This window comes from Fundulus heteroclitus, chromosome 6 (assembly GCF_011125445.2).
Source record: "Fundulus heteroclitus isolate FHET01 chromosome 6, MU-UCD_Fhet_4.1, whole genome shotgun sequence".
Classification (NCBI taxonomy): domain Eukaryota; kingdom Metazoa; phylum Chordata; class Actinopteri; order Cyprinodontiformes; family Fundulidae; genus Fundulus; species Fundulus heteroclitus.
In genome coordinates, this window is record NC_046366.1 from 14667336 (window position 1) to 14689079 (window position 21744).

The 21744-nt window shown below is 38.4% G+C and overlaps 1 protein-coding gene across 2 annotated transcripts in view; it reads right to left on the reverse strand.

The window, feature by feature from the left end:
• LOC105935931 (glypican-5) overlaps positions 1–21744 on the reverse strand; it is a 144877-nt gene that overhangs the window by 32701 nt on the left and 90432 nt on the right. For both annotated transcript variants that reach the window (XM_012876557.3, XM_012876556.3), the window contains one exon: positions 7413–7533. In XM_012876557.3, the coding sequence (XP_012732011.2) occupies positions 7413–7533 (121 nt within the window). The remainder of the gene's footprint in view (positions 1–7412; positions 7534–21744) is intronic.

Sequence of the window (21744 nt, forward strand, 5' to 3'; positions counted from 1 at the left end):
AAAATTATTGCTTACTCAGTAATGTTTCAACTGTAATTAGAACATTGTGCAAGTACTATTTCTTGTTGTTCAGCAAAGATGGAAATCTTCTGTGTTTTTTTAGGGGAATTTGATAACTGGGCATGTTATAGAGTGGTTCTATTCTGAATTAAGCCAGGTGCATATAAACGCACATTATGATCAAATTACTTGATTGTGTTGGTATTTTCAGAACTTTATGTTTCTACCACAAGCAAATTTTACGTTTTCTACACATGCCAAGACTTTTTTTTTGTTGTTGTTCTTTTTTTATGAATTGTAACACAAATATGAAGCAAAGGTATAAAACTGTCAATCCTGGCAGGATATTTACAAGCGTTGTATTAAATTACAGTGGTTAAAAAAATGTTAGGATCAAATTAGTCTGGCTTCATAAAGTTTGGTTGTCAGGAAAACACAGAGCCCTGTGTAGACAGACCTGTTACTGTATTGTTGCCACAGCAGCAGCAAAAAAGGAGCAGAGCTGCTGTGAAGACTAAGTCCATCATCTTTTTCAAGTGGAAAGAATTTGTCCCCTCCCTGTGACTTGGTGCCAACTAAGTCCAGGCTTTTTCTTCATCCCTTGACTGCAGTAAGTCTTTACAGCTCAAACTCCCATTAGACTAAATCATAAAATCCATCCAATGTTGGCAAGCTGAAGACAAAAAAAATGTATTATTGTTTTTGCTAAAAAGCATTCGCAAATTGCTATCAGAATAGAAATACAGTAAAATACAGTATATTCAATGGCAGAGATGACTGTGGATTCAGTGTATTCACAGTGTGTGTTTAACCCCAAGGGAGGCTTCTCCGGTATGGAACATAGCTGACCTGTGCATCAAAGCAGACAGAAAAGCAGTAGTCAGCCTCATCATTCACACACAACTGCTTTCTCTCAATTTGGCTTTTATGTTCTGTATTTCTTAAAAACGGTCTTCATGCTCCGACTTGTCAGTTACCGCAACTTCCCCACTTTTTAAATGGTCCTGTCAGGGTTTGTACATAGATGTTATTAGACATGTCTGACAGGAAATAAAGGATTAAAATACAATAAAAATGTGTTTTATGCATCTCACTAGTCACATTCCATTTACAAAAGGAATGGTTTTGCACATAGACAAATGTTCTGACCCTGTTGATGGCATGGGAACAAAACGAGCATTCTTCAAGGGTCCACACCCAAAAACAGCTGGACTAAATGCTATTAGTCAAACATGCTTTTCACAGCATTTATTATCCACTTTAGTAGTATTTACAAGCGGAGGGGAAGATAGTGAAAGGAGAAAGATAGTCAGGGGAGATGCACATGGGTGGATGCTGATCTGACTTACTGAATATGCCCTTTTAAAAAAATGATCAAACAGTAATTTTGACACGTGCGTGCATGTGTGTTTATGTTAAGATGTTATTTCTAGATTCTATTTGATTCAACAAATCTTGTGTATTTACAGCTGTGTATGTCTTCATTCACCACATAAAACTGTCAAACAGACATCACATGACTGTGAGAAGCTAGCATTTGCACTGTTGTTTTTGTTATGATTAAAGCTGCACTCATTCTTCTCTATGCATAAACAAAAATAATTACATTGCTACATTTTAGGCAAGTGCCTGGGAGATCCAAGAAGGAATCATATTAGCAGCGTGGAATACCATGAGCCCAACAAGAAACATATTTTCTTGTTGTTTTTCTTTCTCTGTCCTTTCAAGTTTTGTCAATGCCATAGTTCAGAGCGTTTTATAAACTTTGTGTTGTACTGTGAAAACTGAAATTGCAGTTCATGTAGACAGCACTGAATCTCAGTCATTCCTGCAGCTAGAATCTGCAGAGAGGGCAAGGCAGGCACTGCAAACCTTGAGAAGAAAGAATGAATCTGCACAAAAAGGTATTGAAAGCAAACACAACCTGTGGAAACATGTTGCCGTCATTCATTTTCCAAACCTGCCCATCCCAGCTGTCATCAAATAAGAGGTGGGGTAGACTTTGTATAAATGTCAGTCCATTACTGGGCCCCAAAGCAGACAAGTGGGACCAATGATTTGGCAAAGCCACGAAAATAAGAGCTGAAAATACAAACCTTGTGTGCAGCTACAACTAATTTTGCTTTCTGGAGTGTACAGTTATTTTTTTCCTCCCACTCAAGCAGGAAGAAAATCAGGATTTTCTTCCTGCTTGAAAAAACTAATGAGGAGTTTTAAAATGAAACAAATTGTTGGAGTTTTAAAGACCTTTTGTCTAAACAATTCCCCCCTGCAATTAGATTTTTGCCAATTTTGATTCTCTGTGGACAGGTTTGCTTTTCAGTTATTTTCAGGCATTGCTCCTCTGAGAAAAAAATAAAATAAAATGAGTCAAGAGTAGATATTTGCTTCCAACCAGTTGCTTATATGGTTCATATAAGATACCAGGTTGCTTGTGCTTAATTATGAAATATCGCAAGTGTGCTAATTAGACTCCCTTTACACCATATGTCCTATCATATGTATGCATTTACCAGCTCCTTTATTACGGTGGACCTTTAGAATCAGAATCATTCAATCCCAGGGTAGAAACTAAATCTAGATGGGGTAAAGACGACTTGTGGGATGTTCAAACTGAGCATCAAAATGGGGGAAAAACTAATTTAAGTGATTTTCAAGATGGCATGGTTATTGGTGCCAAACCAGCTGGTGAGAGCATTTCAAAAACTGCTGAACCACTGGGATATTCACACGCTCTTGGGTTAAAAGAGAAGGGTCTGAATAAGAGCAAATATTCAGACAGCACACACATGGATCAAAATGCATTGTTGATGTTAGAGCCCAGCCACATTGAAAAGATTAGTTTGAGGTAATAGAAATGTAAATTCAGCTAAAAAAGTCAACTAATTGCAACCAATGTATGCAAACTATTATCTGCATGCGCAACAAGTTGAGCCTTGCAGCACACAACAAAGGATGCATCTCCTGTCAGCTAGAAACAGAAAGAAGAACAGAGGCTGCAATTTGCACAGGCTCGTCAAGATTGGACAAAAACAGAGAGGAAAAATGTTGCTTAGTATAGTAAGTCTTAATATCAGCTGCAATGTTCAGACGGTAGAAACAGAATTTGGTGTAAGCCATATGAAAACATGGATCCACCCTCCTTGTATCAATGTTTCACGCTGTGGTGATGGTGCAATGATGTGGGAGATATTTCTTTGGGATACTTTCAGCCCCTTCTGCCCTGTAGAAACTCTGAATGCAACAAAATAACTGCTGCTGTAAAATAGAAATGGATAACATAATAGCACTGATGACAAGAAATACAGAGTAAACAGAATACATATTAGTTGGTTGACTAAACACTAAGCCTTTTGTTATATGTATTATATTGTTGCCATAATATTTTACAGTTCTAATGGCTAGATAGCAGGCTGGTTGTTGTTTCAAAGTACAATGCTTTGAAAATGTATTCACCACTGTCACATTTACATGTTTCAGATCAACAAACACATTTTAATATCAGATGTAGTTAATTTGAGGAAATGCAAAATGCAGTTTTCAATGGATTTTATTCATTATGGGGAAAAAAAGCTATCTGAACTTAACCAGGCTTTTTTAATCATACCCCTTTTTAAGTCATGATTTAATCGTGATTAATTACATCAGTTGTAAAGATATGTTTATTTCTACTAGCCACACCTTGGCCTGATTACTGTCAGACCTGCAGAAAACAGAAATCAAATAGATACAACCTTTGTCTAACAACAAGAAGTAGTCTGCAAACTCAAAAGAATTATGTCTGTATTAACAGAAAATCCCGAAAAAGCATGTCCGTCCATAATTTTGCAAACTTAAGCTCAAGTGCTAATATTTAATGCTGCATGGTGAGTGAATTAAGTAGAAATTCACAAGAATAATTTACACCATGTAGCTCTGATACAATGCAGTCATTTTTTTTACTGCTCTTTGAAGCTACTGTGTTGGTAGCTTTTTGCTAACATTGTATTTAAAAAAGTGGATAAAATATTTAAAAAACAAGTATCACCACACACCCAATTCCCTTGGGAACACTGTCCAAAGAATTCCAAAACATCAAGAATGATCTGTACAATATGTTGTCACTCTACATAGAAAAGTGGGAACAAAAACACTAGGCTATTTAAAACTTATGTGTGCCTGCTTGCTCTTTGGAAATGTAAACATTTACTGTATAAGCTGAAAAAGATCTTTAAAAAACGTTGCTTTACTGTGAATCGCTAGCCTAATATTTAGTTGTACAACCACCGTTTTTGAGAACTGTCTCACATCTGTGTTGTATAGAGTCGACTGACTTCTGGCACCTGTGAACAGGAATTTCAGCTCATGATGATTGGACCACATTCCAGTTGCCTTGGTTTTACCTCGGAAACAGTATGCTTGTCGTCGCCCCACAAGATTTATATCACCAATCAGGGTCCTGGAATAGGGCTGGTCGCTTTAGTATGTTAATCTTTGCATCCAAATCTGTATCTAATTAAAATGTGACTCCCTTACTAGTGCCTTTGGGTTTGTTGCCATGTTAAAAAATCCATTTGAAGGCCATTTCTCCTTTGGCAGTAGGCAAGACAACCTGTTCACTCATTCTGATTTATTCAGACGGATCAAGGATCCCTGGTATGTAAAACATCCCCATAACATGTTGCCCTAACCATCAGGCTTCACAGTCTGCCGTAGCTTGATTTTGATGTTAAGAAGCTTTCCTGATAAACTTTCTGAAGGTCCTAGATTCAAAAGGTACAATCCTACTTTCATCAGACCATAAAATATTGTACCATTTCCCTCTAAGCCATTCATTATCTTCTTTGGCAAATGGTAAGCTCTTCAACTCATTTTTTGTTTTTCAACAATTAGAATTTGCAGGTTCATCTTGCCAATAGCTACATTTCACTTAGGAATATTCCAATTATTACAGTACTTATCAGTAACTACAGTCATTCTGTGATTGCCCTGGAACTGAGTATTTGATCCATTGTATTGGTTTCCCTTTTTATCATCCTGGTTTTGGTTTCCATTTTGCAGCATTTGAGATTATTTATAATAAGAAACCTACTATCTTCTGGACATTTCCACGGCACCTTCTTATATGGTTTCTTTTATTATTTCACCTTTTTAATCATAGTCTGCCGTGATCTGGGATATTCAGGTTTTGAGAGAGTATTGCACAAAAAACAGCTGGTAGAACTTCTGAGGATGTTCTCCTTCAATAAGTGCCACATGTTAGACATCTGTTTTTTTTTTTTTTTTTTTTTTTTTTTCACAGAATGAAAGGCCTTACTGACTGAACTCTATGCCGCCAGTATTGGGAACACACCTCTTTTATTTAATGATCAGTTACACTAAATGTGCAGTATCCATGTCATGACTTTTGGGTCTATTGTTTTCTAGTACTCTGCTACATCTGCTGCATTTGCAATGCAGGCACATTATTTCTTTCATAGAGGCTGAACTAATGTTTACGCGGTACTTTTTAACACAAATTAACATAAAATTGGCTTCATTAACTAACCGAATAACTGCCTAGCACTTGGTATCGGTAATCGAATTTTAACTTACTTGGATCAGTGTTGGGATAAAAGGACCCGTGTCGGCACATCCCTACTGCAGACTAGTCCTCAAACAATCTAAAGACATCTGTTGTCCTCAAACAATTTAACACAGATTTTGTGAGCTGGCAGATAATTTGCCACAAGAAAACCCACGATGAAAACCACACCATATTTTATGGTTTAGTCAAAATGCCAAATAACTACACTTGCTGTTCAAAAGTGAGACTCAGGATCTTAACTGGAGAGTGATGGCAAAGAAAATGTGATGGAGCTAAAATAAAATTAGGAAGCTTGTCTTTAAACCTGTAATATTCGATATGAGTGTGAAATTGCATTAATCTAAATCTGAACAAAATCCCTTTGATCTGCCATGTGGCAACTGACAGAGGTTAGGAGCATTCCAACACAAACAGCCAGTTTAACTCCTTGATTTCATGACGAAATAACAGCAGTAAGTACGTAGTCTTTAATCATTAGAAAGCTTTTAATTATTATCCCTGAGATCAACTATTTAGCCATGCTGTTCTGTAAACATTTAACTGTAGTTCTGTTCACAACCTCCATTTTTGCTTCCTGGGAATTCTGATCCTGTGCTCTTATCTGACAGAGCCAAAACACTCAGCAAAGCTCTGTCACTTGGTCTGGATTGAAGGTACGCTCCTCAACTCTGTAAATGTCAACGGGACACCTGCTCAACTCTGCATAGTTTCCATGACAACAAGGTACTTGACAGCTGCAATGCACAACAGGATGCTGAAGTCTAACAGAAGTGATCTTGAGCTGTCAGGGGCAGACAGGCAGAGAGGATGACAGGCTGACTGAGAGATATGAGTGATACAAGATATTCCATAGCAGGAAAAAAATATTGATGAAAAAAGGAAGAAAAACTGAGATAAAGGCAGGAGAATGAAAGCAGATAGAATGAGTGGTGATCATATCAGTTCAAATAAGAGCAACAGAGAGGTTCACTAACACGAAGACAAATGAGAACATGGGAGAGAATGTCTCTTTGATGTGTTAGAAGCATGAAGAATAAAATAGGCACAGACAGGGGAAAATCAGGGCAAAGAAAGAGAGATATAAAGTGGGCGGTGACTGGTATACTTTTTGTAGGCATAATTTCCAGGGCAACAAAAGGGCAGTCAGGCACAGGGAAACAAAATCCTTGTCCGTTTGTCTCCTCAAATGGCCTCTAGGGAAAGTATGAAATGGGCCTTTTCTTCTTGGTCCTTTTCAGCTTTAAACCCCATCTACATGACAAACAGTGTCACTTTGAAGCTGCTTGTGTCATCTATGCCTATCTGTCACTCATTCCTGACCTTTTGCTCTTTCCTCTCATCTCTTTCTTTTTCTTTCTTTCCACAGTAATTCTACTTTTTGTCAGTGTTTCCTTTTTTTTTTTTTTACACAATCATTCTCATTTATCTTTGATTTCTGCCTTTGATTTCTTCCAGGATAAGTCTGTGATTAAAGAAAAAAAAAAATCAAAGATAGTTCAGTAGATTCCTGTTTCCCTGTGTTACATGTTTGAGAAGAAAAAAAATATTTAAGAAGTGGATGTCAGGGTTTTACAAGGGTTTATTGCTAATAGTATTGGTAATGAATGTTGAATTTTTGTTTAATGAGCAACATTAGGTTTTGTTTTTCTGGATTGTTTGGTTTAAATTATCTATTCTCCCAATTATACATGACACATTTTTGTCAAACATGAAAGAGCAACCCAGTGATTCCGTAGCACCATTAGGTCGATTCATCATTTGCGAGAAAAGACATACATGCTTAAATTTGTGTAAAAAAACAATAATCAATGACAGCTGTGTAAGTGCTTCAACAAAGTGGTCCTACCTGGTTGAAGTGCTCCAGCCTTTTCTTGAACTCAGCCATTATAGGGTCCATGTCACGAACTTTAACCTCTGGGTTTTGTCTCTGGGCATCAAGGCCATTTCCGATAATTCTGCCAGTATAACTGAGAGACGAAATATAGAAATGACAAAAGACATATTAGTTGGTTGACAGAACACATTCCCTGTTTGCAAATTATTTTATGGCAGTAATTGTTAGATAGTAGGATGGTTATAGTTACCAAGTACAGTGCTTCAAAAAGTACTGATTTCACCAGTTTTCTTGTCACATTTAAAAGTTTAGATCATCAAATAGACTTTAATGTCAAATTAAGTTAACTTGAGGAAATTCAAAAGGCAATTTTCAAATGACTTTTTTTATTATGGGATAAAAGGGATGCAAACCTACCTACGCTTATGTCAATTGTCCCATTTTTTTAAGTAATGAATTAACTCTGATTAGCCACATGTGTTGGAAAGATTAATTTATTTTCACTATCCACACCATGGCCTGATTACTGCCAGACCTGCAGAATACTAAAATCCTATAAATATAACCAACCTCTGACAACTGACAACATAAAGTATTCTCCAAACCAAATCCAAATCCAAGTCCAGATTTAAAACTAAATTAAACCAATGTAGCAAGACCATAGCCTGTTGTAGTGCCATTAAAGCCATGAAGAAAAAAAAAAATTAGCCAGATTGAATTGGCAACTTGTGACATGGGGAAGGAATCAAAATGGATTGTGAGCAAGGAAGTTCACAATCCACTTTGCGCAACCAGCTGCAAAGTAAAGAATGCCGAAACAGCTTTGTTTATTTTTGGCAGCTGATGCAAGAAAACGGACGCGGTACGGCAGATCGGTCGCCTTCCCTCACCAGACAAGCTGAGAGCTCAGAGACTGTATGCAGAACGTCAGGCCGGCCTAACCTCGACCACGTTTTCGGTTAGCTCATAGCCGCAGAGCTGCATATCTGCTGCTGAAATTACCAACATTTTCCCTGGACCACTGCTCTTCCTTGGACGTCCAAAGTGAACTGAACTCACATCAAGGCACCGACAAGTTTGGCAAAGGATGAGCAGGGAGAGTTAAATGGTTTATTTGGAAAGATTTGTGTGATGCAGTTACATTATGTTTTTAAACACATGGGACTGGGCGACATGGCTCCAGTTAGCATGTTGATACCATACAATTCGAGTGTGTTTTTATGGTTTTAGCAAACGTTATCTCCACAAGAGTTTTATACATTGATAGGATATTGATGTTTGTGTTATCTGTCCAATCATTATTACCACATTAATGTGGAATACTAATGTTGATTTAAAGGCGTTTTTTAACTTTAGAATTAGCCGATTTTAGCGAACGATCGCTACAGCGAACCCTAGCCTCCCGGAGATATAGTTGCATTAATAAAATCAAGTGTCCCTAAAGTTAATGATTTTACTGAGAAAATCTTTCTTTAAAATGTTATTTTGTCAAATAATGTTTTATCTCAGGATTTGAATTGTGATTGGGTTGAAAGACAAACCAAACACTGTTCTAAATTAGTTAAGCTAATTTAAGCTCATTCCATGTTCTTTAAGTTGAACTTTGGTTCTTTAACTCAGATCTGCAGGGAACCAGGATTCACTGAATTATTCTTATGATGGTCACCACTTTTATCTTTTGTGTCTTTTGTATGTACATAGTTCCTTAGCTTAGCTTCTTTTATCTTCATTTTGCTTAGTAGTTTAGTTAAGTCTCACTAGCCTTGTAGAGAGGATTTGTTGATTGAAACATAGTGTTAATTCAGATAAACAGCCTTATATGGTGATGTTCTCTAACCTGACCCTTGCCAGACGGATGTCGCTCCGCCTAGCTCCACTCACATCCATATGGGACCTCTTCATAGGATTTGCCTTTATTGAAGGCTGGGCCTTATCAAAAATCCTTGCATATAATTGGATAAGCCACTTGTCTGTCATCTTTATCGACGTGCTATTTCAACCACTCACACCGAAGCCAACCCGTGACGCTGTGAGAGCAACGCAGGACAAAACAAAACTTTTTTTTTTTTTTTTTTTTTAAATGTGTTTGCGGCTCTAGTGGCACGCGTTTTATTGACAGTGAACTGACAGGAAAAGGGGGGAAGACAGGCGGCAAAGCGCCGCGGGTCGGAGTCGATCCTGGGCCGACCGCGTTGAGGACTAAAGGCCTCCTAACATGGTTCGCGCTAACCGCTCCACCACGGGCGCGCCCCGGAAAACAAAACTTGCCAAATTCGGTCGGGAGAAGGGCAAAAACATTGTTTCCCCCAACAAAAGCCTTCAGAGCCGTTCTCCGATGTTCTTTTAATGACACAATATTAGGTAGATTGGACAACACGGAAGAAATAGCAGCATCAATGTTAACGCTTGCTTCTTCGATGCGAGCCGCCAGTGCTATCAAAACAGTCTCACGTCACGGTCGCTTCTCCACTACGTCACATCTATGAAACTCCAGCCCTACGTCCTGATTGGCTAGACAATAAAATTGGTTGGAGAAATCACTCTCTATGGGAGATGCCCCAGATGGATGTGAGTGAAGCTAGGCAGAGCGACATCCGTCTGGCTAGGGTCAGGTTAGATTTTCTCTGGATGTTCCTTTTATTTCGCCGGTACTTGAATCATCCCTTCAACTATTATCCTCCCACTGGACAATACCTAACAGGAGAGTTATTTATTAAACATTAAATAACTTTAAAACAGTGTATAATTGCACAACACTGTTTTTGCTGGGAAATCATACAATTTGGCTGAATTAAAACGAGAAGAGTTGGTCAAAATTCATCCACAATGATGTAAGACTCATCACCAGTTGTTGCAAACACTTAATGGCAGTTTGCTTAATGGCTTTCAAAAGTGGTAAGCCAGATTTTAGGTTTAAAGGGAAATTTAGGGCGGGGTTGGTTTGGAAGACTTACATAAACAACATAAAACTGCATTTTGTGTTTAGTGAGTTCATTTTCTGTTCACCCATCCATCCATTTTCCAAACCGCTTAATCCCTCATGGGGTCGCGGGGGTGCTGGTGCCTATCTCCAGCGTTCACTGGGCGAGAGGCGGCGTATTTTCTGTTCAATATAAAAAAATTATTTATGACCTAAAATTCTTAAGAGTAAGGAAATACTAACAGAGGAATTATGTAAGAGTTTTAATGCCTTGTCATAGCTCTGTAGTTGTAACAGTGTATAATTATAATTGAAATCAATGACATCAATGGAACCCTCGAGACTTGTCTTTTTAAAATAATCTGATGTATTTTTCTTTTCAATCCAGAAAAAAAAGTAAACTAAAACTTACATCACATACAGCAGTTATTAGAAACCTTAAATCATTAGGGGCGTATTTGCCAAATATGAAACTCACCAAATTACATAAAATCATTAACTGCTCCATTAGGCAATACACTTTGCAACAACACTGAATTAAATGCAGTCCAAATCATATAATAATGCTTTTATGTTCTCCTTTGACTGAAAATATTTGCTTTGAAAATGGTGGGCAAGGCAATCTCTGCTCTGCATGCTCTTTGGACCAGAAGCATGCTATTATTGAGCTTATGTCATGAGGGATATCTTTTCCTACAGCAAACCTTGTTGTGAGAACGTATTATATGTTTGTAATATAGTCTCTAAAAATAAAAAGTTCATATAACACTGTCTTGGAATGCCTTCAACAATAATTGGCAGTCTGTTTTTGTTTATATTCTGTAGCTACGGCTGAGTTTGGGCAAGCGGATATTTTCTTGTAGACGTTTTCTGACTTAAACATTATGCTTAATCATAAGCCATTCTGTCTTTACCACTTTAAGTGGGTAAGATATGTGTTTATGTGATCACATATTTTACCCTTGCAAAACAGGAAGTAATTTGAATTTAACACTGATCAAATAAAAAAGGTAAAAACAACAACAAATGCTGTATTCATAATTATTGTATAAAATAGTTTGAAGTCCCAACAAAGGCTGTGTTGGTGATTATGTTAAAAAACTGTTGTTGGTGTGCTCTGATGGTGCAGGGGTAGAGAGCACGACCCATAGATCTGGGCCTCTATTCCTCTTGTGCTCAAGGCCTGCTCCTGTGCTGCCATGATCAGTGCTTCAGTACTATCCTTCAGTCCAGCCCTCTCTAGCCATTGGCAGGATTTGGTCATATCAGCCATTTCAGCTATTTGTCGGTGGTACAACCCATGCAGGGTTTTTTCCTCCCATGATGGTTCCTTCAGTTCCTTCTCTTCCAGCTTTTATTATCTGAGACATTCACTGAGTGCTTCAACCCATGGGGCCATCTTCCTGATATATTATTGGAGCTTGGGTGTCTCATCTTCAGTGGTGGCTCTGATGCTCACTAGGCCTCTGCATCCTTCTTTGCACTTAGTGTATAGCCTGTGGATAGTGGATTTGGGATGGAATCCAGCATGCATGGTGAGTAGCTTTCGTGTCTTAACATTAGTGGCCTGGATTTCCTCCTTTGGCCAAGTTACTACCCCAGCAGGGTAGCTGATTACTGGCAAGGTATAGCTGTTGATTGCTTTGTTCTTGTCATTGAGCTGACTTCTCAGAACTTGCCTGACTCGTTGCAAGTATTTGGCTGTTGCTGCTTTCCTTGTGGCCTCTTCATGGTTGCTATTTGCTTGTGGTAGTCCAAGATACTTATAGGTCTCTTCAACATCTGCTACTCTTCCTTCTGGGAGTGCAATACCCTCTGTGTGGATTACTTTCCCTTTCTTTGCCACCACCTGGCCACATTTCTCCAGCCCAAATTACATTCTGATGTCCCTGCTGTAGATCCTGGTGGTGTGGGATCAGTGAATCAATGTCTCACTCTTAGAATACAGCTTGATGTCATCCATGTACAGGAGGTGGCTGATAGTGGCCCCATTTCTGAGTCGGTATCCATAGCCAGACTTGTTGACTATTTGGCTGAGGGGGTTCAGGCCTATGAAGAACAGCACAGGGGACAGGACATATCCTTGGTATATTGCACATTTGATGGAGATTTGTGCAATTGGCTTGAAGTTGGTCTGTCTGTCTGTCCTGCTATTAATTATCAATTCATGAACTAAGCAATATGGTAGGTGAGTGACAGACACTGACATCGAATTAATTGATGCTTCCACCAATGGTGCTGAAATGATTTTTGATGGTTATAGTTGGTGTGTTGATATAGACATGTTGATGGGAACGTCATGTATTTGTGGTTGTGTAAGCTCACATGTCTATGTATTTATGCAAATAATAGTGGAGAAAATCATGAAAGTGCTGAACCTGAGAATTTGTGGCCTGTGATCTGAGCAATGTGTTGATGAGGTATGTGCTCCATCAGTTTGCTGAAACAGCACTTTACTGATCGAGCCAATAAAAATTCCACCTCTTAACCCTGTCATGCTGCACATTAACTTTACATCTCATTGTTCTCTTTTATTATTCATTCCTCCATGTATTGCTTGATTTACTTTAGCGTATTTGTAAAGCTGAATTCCAAGGCACAGAAGAGATAATCATATCTTTGTTTTGACAACAGCTAAAGCTCTTATTGCTGCCAACTCTAAATCTTTTCAGGATGAAAACAAGCATCCGTTTTCCAGCATCACTCCACTGAATAAAATAATTAAATGAAAAATCAAAACCTCTGTGGGTTGGGAGCGTACCCGTGTCTGTCTCTGGGCTTGGCTCAGGATGACAGTATTGGTGCGGAAATGATCACAACAGACTGGATGCTAGTCAAAGGGAAGTGTCACGGTGAATCTGGCACGGTATTAGGCCCATCATATTTCATCGGAGCAACACTTGATAGTACATGAGGGACATGACAAATGACACAAGGGGATATACAGGGATAACTACTCGATAGAAAATTTAGTGCTACAGTATAATCCAGTGGTTTATGACAAATATTAGACGATTACTGCAGCAACAGTACTCTAATTATAAAAACTTTACCCATTGTGTCTTCCTTTTATCCCCTTAACTCAATATAAGTGTCATTACAGTTGACTCATGGCTCTCTGGCTCTTTTTGGTGGAACAGTAACATTCCTCCTCTGAATGCCCCATTAACACACTCTCTTAAAGGCATCTTTGTCTTGATCTTCCTTCTGCTCAGAGCACACAGTGGCAGTGACTTCCACTCCCTATTTCCAACTACTAACTGGACTCACTTGATCTTTTAAAGGTCTGTAAGAATGATTTTTGTGTTTGAAGCAGAAAAGAAAACTATATATCCATCCTCAAAGGGGGGAGATAGCAAAGTGAACTTGACCCCTTTTTACATTTTTTATAAATACTTTACATAGAAATATGGCTTTGCGTGGAGGAGTTATGGCTTTGAGTAGATGTATTTTAAATATGGTTTATAAAGATTGTGAGCTGTAACAATGACGGTTTTCAATAAAGCTATATTTAACTTTGCAGTTCATCAAAGTGCAAATCAGACAGTTTTACCATACTTTGACATTTCTTTGTGCTCATCTCGTTATCTACAGAAAAATCATCTTCATATCTTACATATTTTTTTTTTCAAGGCAATGGTGCAGCCTGGCTTGTCACAATTGATTAATTTCCTTTATAAATAAACACACATCATTACTAAAATATGGATGTAAACTTTTAACAGAAAGTTGACCAGGCAAAATTAAACAAATAAAAACAAATAAAACTTACTAGTTGATCTCTATAAAGACAACAATGCTTACATATTTTTACAGTCAGCTACACTACTGTCATGTTTTAGTTTATTTTACGTTTATTTAAGTTTCTTCCCTGCTGTTTATGTTCTCTAGTTGTTCGGTTTTGGAAGGACCCAAACGCAAAGCAGTGAAGGTATCAGGTTTTAATGAACAAAGATATTTAAAAAAATGGGCTGAGCAGCAGGGGAAATGAAGTCAACAGAAGAAACTAGCAAAGAACTAAGAAAACCAGCAAGCTTATATAGTGAGGGGATGTGTGGTGAATGACATGGGCTATAGAAGTGAGCAATCAGGTGGGAATGATAATCAGCTGAATCTCATGAAGACAGAAGAGCAGAGCTGAGAGGTGTAATGAACTGGTACTGAACTCTGTTCAGTTCCTGTTCATTACTCTCCTCCTTTCATGTCCCTATGCCCTTGTTGGTCTCAGCTGTTCCTCATTTCCACTTGATTACCAGTGTTGCCAAGTTTGCTTATAATAAGCAACTTTGGACTTCTTTTTTTTTTCCGGAAGTTGCTTGTAGTTTTTATGAGTCGCCACTATAGTATTTTCGGGATTGTTCACTTCTTTGGGTTATAAAAAAGAGATTATAAACAAGAGGTATACAGATACCTGCTCATGCTGCTGTGTTACAGACAGTGTCAGCACATATCATGCCACCCCCCTCACCACCACCGTCACGACCGAGTCATGGTGGGTAGAAATACAGAACATGCAGTTTCACAGTATAGAAATGCACCATGTAATAAAGTGTGGTGGGTTGCTTGTTGTGCTTCTGTTGGGCTTGTTTTCATAGAGCTGGTCACTTGTTTCTCTCGCAAGATCGGGCAACACTGTTGATTACACTCACCTGTTTTGCCACGCCTTTCTCCACATTTTCCCCTTTACATAAGCTCTCTGGACAACTTGTTGGTTTCTTTCTTTACACTGATCTATGCCTGATACTACGTTCCTTCGTCTGTCTGACTGCTTTTCTGTGCTGAATTTCCTGGTGCATCTGAACACACAAAACCTGACATTGTGAAAAAATATTGTAGTGAGGTCTGTGCATAAAATAATCTCAGAGAGTTCTGGAAGCTTAATTCCAGCCTGTTTCATCCACCACAAACCCATATTTGATCTGTATTTGAAATCAATTCTTATCAGTGTTCAAGTTTCAACCATCTCAACCAAACTTTCACCCTCAAATTAAGGACACCTGGTTAGCTTGTTGAAGAACGCCTAAGGAATGGCCAAGACAATGTGAAACTGGGAGCCAGGCAAACACTGATATCACCATCTATAAGTGAAGCAAGTTTCACGTCAAAATGGACAGAGAGGGTCCTGACCAAAGAAGAAGCTCCTCCAAGTAAAAGTGACAATCACCTTTTAGACTAAAATATTTGTCAAAATGCAATTTCAATATACTGTAGTTCACCTTCATGAAATAAATAATAAAAAATCATCCCCTGAGACTGTTTTTATGCCTGAGAATAAACCCTTAAAATTAATCTTAGCTGTACAGGTGACTTTTATATTATTTAACGTATATAATAAATGTTAAATAAGATAAGATAAGATAAGATAATAAGTTTATTTATCATCGCACATTGTTGCCAGCATTATAAAGAAAATTCTTTGGGTTCCTGTACCGAGAAATAAAAGGATAAAAAAACAGTAAAAAATAAGTAATAGATTAAACAACAGATAAATAACAATAAAGCAGTTTAAGAGCCATTGAAGAGTCTGTATCTATGTGGTATAGATATTTATAAAGCAGTTGTAGGTGAAAATGTTAATTGTAGAGCAAATTATTAACAGCAACAATTAAGGGGTAAGACAGGCAAGACAAACTGCACATAAATAAATAAATAAATGTGGCACAAAAATCAAGAATAAAATTAAGTAATGACGAATGACTAGGAATGAATTGCATATCCCAAGCAGGTGTTTTTTGTATAATTAAATTATACTGCACTAACAAGTGGGGGTATGTATGCTTGTGTGGGGTCAAGCTAGATATAAATTTGATAGTGAGATGGTGTGTCCAATTATATTGATGCAAAATGAATATATCGATCAATATAGTAATTTTTAAGATACGCCTTGGTTTTTAAATTCACAAGGCATGAGCCTATAGTGAACAGGTTAGTGTCATTATTTTAGAATTGTACCTTGAAGTAGTACTGTAACTTTGATTGAGATTTTATTTCTTTTTTTTTTTTTATTTCATTACTGCTTTTCTTGGAATAAAATATTTTTTTTGACAACCGTTTCTTCTTGTATTGGATGCTGAGCAGCTGGATTGATTTTTCTCAATACTTTTTTATATTTTTATATTTTGTTATGATGCATAACTACATAGCAACAGGATGGTTTACAACAGGGAGCAGCCGATTACCATTGAAAAAGAAGAAATAATACGACAATGAAGCCAGAAATCCCTCAGGAGTTGAAAAGGAGACATCATGGTTGCAGAGCAGGAACAAAGAGGAGATAGAGAAGGAGGAAGTTCAAACCATCTCTGCCATCCATTATCATGAGCAAGGCAAAGGCAAGGCAAGGCAAGGCAAATTTATTTATATAGCACAATTCAGTACAGAGACAATGCAAAGTGCTTTACATGATCAAAATATAGGAAAATAAAACAGAATAAAAGCAAGCAGGGATAGTGTAGAAACAAAGTGAGCAATGTGAGAGCATTAGCTAGCAAGTTGGATGAACTTCAAGCCCTGACAAGGACTCAGAAAGAGTATTGGGAATGCAGTATTATGTGTTTACTGAAACATGGCTGCAAGATCATATCTCAGACTCCAACGTCTCTCTGCTGGGCTTCCTGACTATATGAGCAGAGACTTAAAGAGCAACAGGAAAAGGAAAGGAGGCTGATTGGCAGTGCTTGTCAACAACAGATGGTGTCACCCAGTACACGTAACTGTGAAATGTCATTTTTGCAGTCCAAACATTGAACTGTTGGCAGTAAGTTTACGTCCATATTATTTGGCAAAAGAGTTCCACCTTGTTGTTTTGGTAGTTGTTTACATTCCACCCTCAGCTATTGTGGACAATGCATGTGATGCCATCAGTTCCGTTGTTGCTAAGATGCAGCACACCTCACTCTCTGCTACACCACCAATGTTTCAACAGTTTGCCAGCTGCTCTACCAGAGGAAGCAAGACATTGGATTTGTTTTACACAAATGTCAAGGATTCAAATATTTCCAAATCAAAACATCCTTTGGGTAAATCAGATCACAACCTTGTTTTGCTCTGCTCCGTTTATAAACCCCTTGTCAAGAGACTACCTGTAACAAAAAGGGTTGTGAGAAAGTGGTCAGAGGAAGCTGAAGAAGCCCTAGAGGGTTGTTTTGAAACCACCAATTGGATTTGTCTTTGCAAGCCACTTGGAGAGGACTTACATGCCACAGCTGAGTGTGTGACCGATTATTTGATTTCCATCCTTCTCCCACATTTCTGTGTCTAGAAGTCAGGTGAATAGGCAGCTGGAGAGACTTAACCAGAACCAGGCTACCACTCCAGATGTTGTCAGCCCCAGAGTCCCGAATGTCTGTGCAGAGCAACTCTGTGGGATTCTGTAGCACCTTTTCAATCTAAGCTTGACCCTAGAGAAGGTCCGGTTCAGGTACCAAAGAAAACTCACCCATCAGTCATCAGCAACGACTATAGACCTGTTGTCCTTACATCCCACATTATGAAGGTTCTGGAGAGACTCCTGTTGGCCCACCTGTGTAAGCAAACCAGCAGATATCAGGACCCCCTGCAGTTTGCTTATCGCAGTGAAGTTGGAGTTATACACCTGCTTCAACAAACCCACTGTCATCTGGACAAAGCAGGCAGCACTGTAAGGATCATGTTCTTTGATTTCTCCAGTGCATTTAATACAATTCAGCCTGATCTGTTTCTCCTCAGTCTCCAGAAGACTCAGGTGGATGCCTCAACAATCGCCTGGATCAATGACTACCTGATAAACAGACCACTGTTTGTGGGACTTAAGGACTGTGTGTCCTACCAGGTGGTCAGCAGCACAGGAGCACCACAGGGGATTGTACTCTCACCATTCTTTTTCACTCTGTACACTTCAGACTTACAGTACAAGTCTGACTCCTGTCATCTACAGAAATACTCGAATGACTCTGCAGTTGTTGGGTGTATTAACGATGGATAAGAAGCTGAGTACAGACAGCTAGTGGATCACTTTGTGTCATGGTGTCGGAACAATCATCTCATCTTGAATGTGAACAAAACAAAGAAGATGATTGTAGATTTCAGGAGAAACAGGATTAGATCAAACCCAATTTCCATCATGGGAGAAGAAGTGGAGATGGTCGAGGAATATATATACCTCAGTGTTCACATAGACAACAGACTGGACTGGAGACTCAACAGTGAAGCCATCAACAAGAAAGGACAGAGCAAGCTGTATGTTTTGAGGAAGGTGAGATCCTTCAAGGTTTGCAGCAAGATGTTATCTCTAAGTCTGTTGTTGAGAGCATCGTCTCTTCTGCCATCAGCAGCAGCATCAGAGCCAGGGACCTAAAAAGGGTTAACAACCAGATAAAGAAGGCTGGTTCTGTTCTGGGGATGACTGTGCAGCCTCTGGAGACGATGATGCAAACAAAGATTTTGCATAAAATCAAAAAAATTATGGACAATCCTGAAGATCCTCTTCATGACATTGTCATTGAAAAACAGAGTCTCTTCAGCTAAAAGCTTTTTCAGATTGGTTTTAAAACGGACAGCAACAGGAGACCTTTCCTGCACACACCCATTACCATTTATAATAACTTCTTGACAAAGTGAGTTACATCAAGATTTAATTTCCCTTTGGTATAAAAAAAAGTATTCTTGAATTGAATTACTTTTATAATTAGAAGAACGCTGTTTTTTGATTTAAATGCCTGATACATGTAAGAGCTTAAAAATAAAATGGTCAAATCATATGTGGGGTTGTTTTTGTGACTTGATATCAATGTAAATAGTAGTGTCAGATAGATGATATTACATCATATCGAGCGCAGATTTCTGAACTGAATTAATGGAAGTGATATTGGCAAACATCGTATCGTCATCCAAACAAATCGATTTAACATCGTATTGTGATAAAGCTGGTGATTTACACTACAACTTGAAACGCAGGTACGAGTGATTCTGAATCTTCTGCCTTCCAGGAGGAATTTGCAGAGATGATGAGCCGAATGTATTGTGTCTTGGATAATTCTCCTGGCCCTGCTTTGACATCAAGTCTCAAAGATGTAACTGGTGGCTAGAAGATCATACCTGATAACCCTATGTGCTGATTTTATGACCTTCACCAGCGCCTTCTACTCCTTCTTGTGGCATCCTGTGTACCACGCTGTGACACCGTAAGTAAAAATCCTCTCCATTATGCACCACTAGAAGTTCATAAGAACGTTTTGAGGTAATCCAGCCTTCCTCTGTCTTCTCAAGATGATGCTGATGGTGTAGGTGGTGTGGATATGTGTGCAAAAACAAATTAATGCATTCAAACGCGTTGCAGACACTTATTATAATTATTATTGTTATTATTAGTATTATTTCTATAATTATATAATCTTGGGTAAAGTCCACATTAAAGAACATATTTCCAGTAGGTATATGTTGCTAAATACATCATCAGAAACATTGAACACTGGAAAAACCTGTGAATACAACTAGGCCTTCCTGCCTTTTTAAGAGGAAAACCTGAAGTCACAAGTGAGTCCAGCAGTGAAAGCAAGGGAGTGGTCTAGTGGATGTCTGTAGCCAGCTAACTTTACGAGTGGGGCTTGGACATGTTGAAATAGTCTGTACGAGGGGTTTTGTTCTGAAATGCCAGACTGTTCTCACACGCTGTGAACCCAGCAGCCTCTTGCTGTACTACAAACACTAAAGGAACTGGTGAAAAACCACTTTACAAACATTTAATCAACATAACCTATGAGAACATGCTGCCACTTACAGTGACTATAAATATGTCTAAACAGATAAAAACCCTCTGCAGTGTCATGTTCTGTTCAAACGTAAATAATATGTTGCTGAGACCTGCCATAGCCTCTAAAATCCAAGATTTGCTCCCATGGAAAAATAAATATTTCAAACATCAAGTAAAAAAAAAGATGCTGACTGAATTTTTTGGTTGCTCTTGCTGAAGCTGTCTCAACTCCTGGCACTAAGCAATGTAGCAGGCTGTACTTCAAAGGCACCATTATTAAAGAGGAAATACTTGGATCACAAAATGTGCAAGAAGAAACTGCAAGCAAATGTGGAGGGGTCATCTGCAGGGCAGGCCAGCTTAAGCAGTATACTTTTTATTCAATGCTCTTTTCTCTCACCCATCCTGCACTCCTACCCTTTATTTTGTGCTCCTAGATTACCTGTCCAAGTCAACTCGTTGGTTAGAAGTTCAACGTCTATTTTTTTTAATTTACTGGCTTTATTATCTTTATAGCTGCTGCCATTGTCTTTTGTAACCCATCTGGATCTAAATTGACTTGGACGGTATTAGCCATACTCTACTGGTTTCATTCTACCATAACTTTCTTCTTTTTCTATTGCTGATTAACAACAAAACCTCCACTTTGCTCAATTTTGTTAAGCCTTGAGTTAATCTATTTAAGAGGTGATTTAAGGTTGCCGTGTGATTCTGTGGTGCTGGCTAGAAGCCCAGAGAGCCTCCTGTCATGCTTTTCAGAATGAGATAGCTCAGATTTGTGGGAAAAGTCGAGCAGAGTCAGAAATTTAAAGATCAGTGCTGGGAAAAAAAGACATCTTGGCAACAACAAACATCATCGAAATAGATAGCAGCAGAAATTTTGGGGTTTAATCTTTCTTGTTTTGAGGTTGCTTGGAATTTGTTTTGATGATTTCATTCTGACTAACAGCTTCTTGTGATGGGGAGTGTCTGCATGACGAACCAGAAGAGGGTGAGAAACTCAAAACTCTGAAATCTTGTTGTTTGTAATAATTCATCTAAGGCTCAGCCAGCGTTGATCCTCTTGAGGCAACCCAGAATTCAAAGCAGATTTAAGTGGTTTCAACGCTGTTTGACTTTTGACTCTCAGGATAAACATAGTTTGATTAAACAGCTATGGTTTTTGACCTTTTGCAATAATTGTCAGGGATATAATTAGAAAGGAGCAAAACATTTAAACATCCAGCAATACCATGGCCCTCAAAGCTAAATACAAGCATAAAAATGTAAAAATAAATAAAGCAATGCTTATAATTTAGAGCAGTTGTTATGGTCAACTCTAGGCTGCATCATCTCTGTCAAGCTTATGCTTTTTTTGTCCACAATGTTTGCATTAGCATACCTTAAAAGTGAACTTCTTGGACTATATAGGAGGCACATCACCTGTGCGTAGCTGGTAATGTGTATATCTGAGGCATTCCTCCCTGAAAAGGGGTGTTTATGACTTTGTGGTAGCGTTGGAATTACCCCTTCTGAAGTGGACCCAGGTTAATTTTACCAAGACTGGGCTAGCTTATTAAATGGTTGCACTGCAACAGTTATATGGCTTAGGGTCTTACAACTCAAATTACAAACGGCTCACACACAATAAAATCCTGGTCTCTACAGTGCAATAAAAGCTGTGCTTACAAAATGCTCCCTTTCATAGTTTGCTT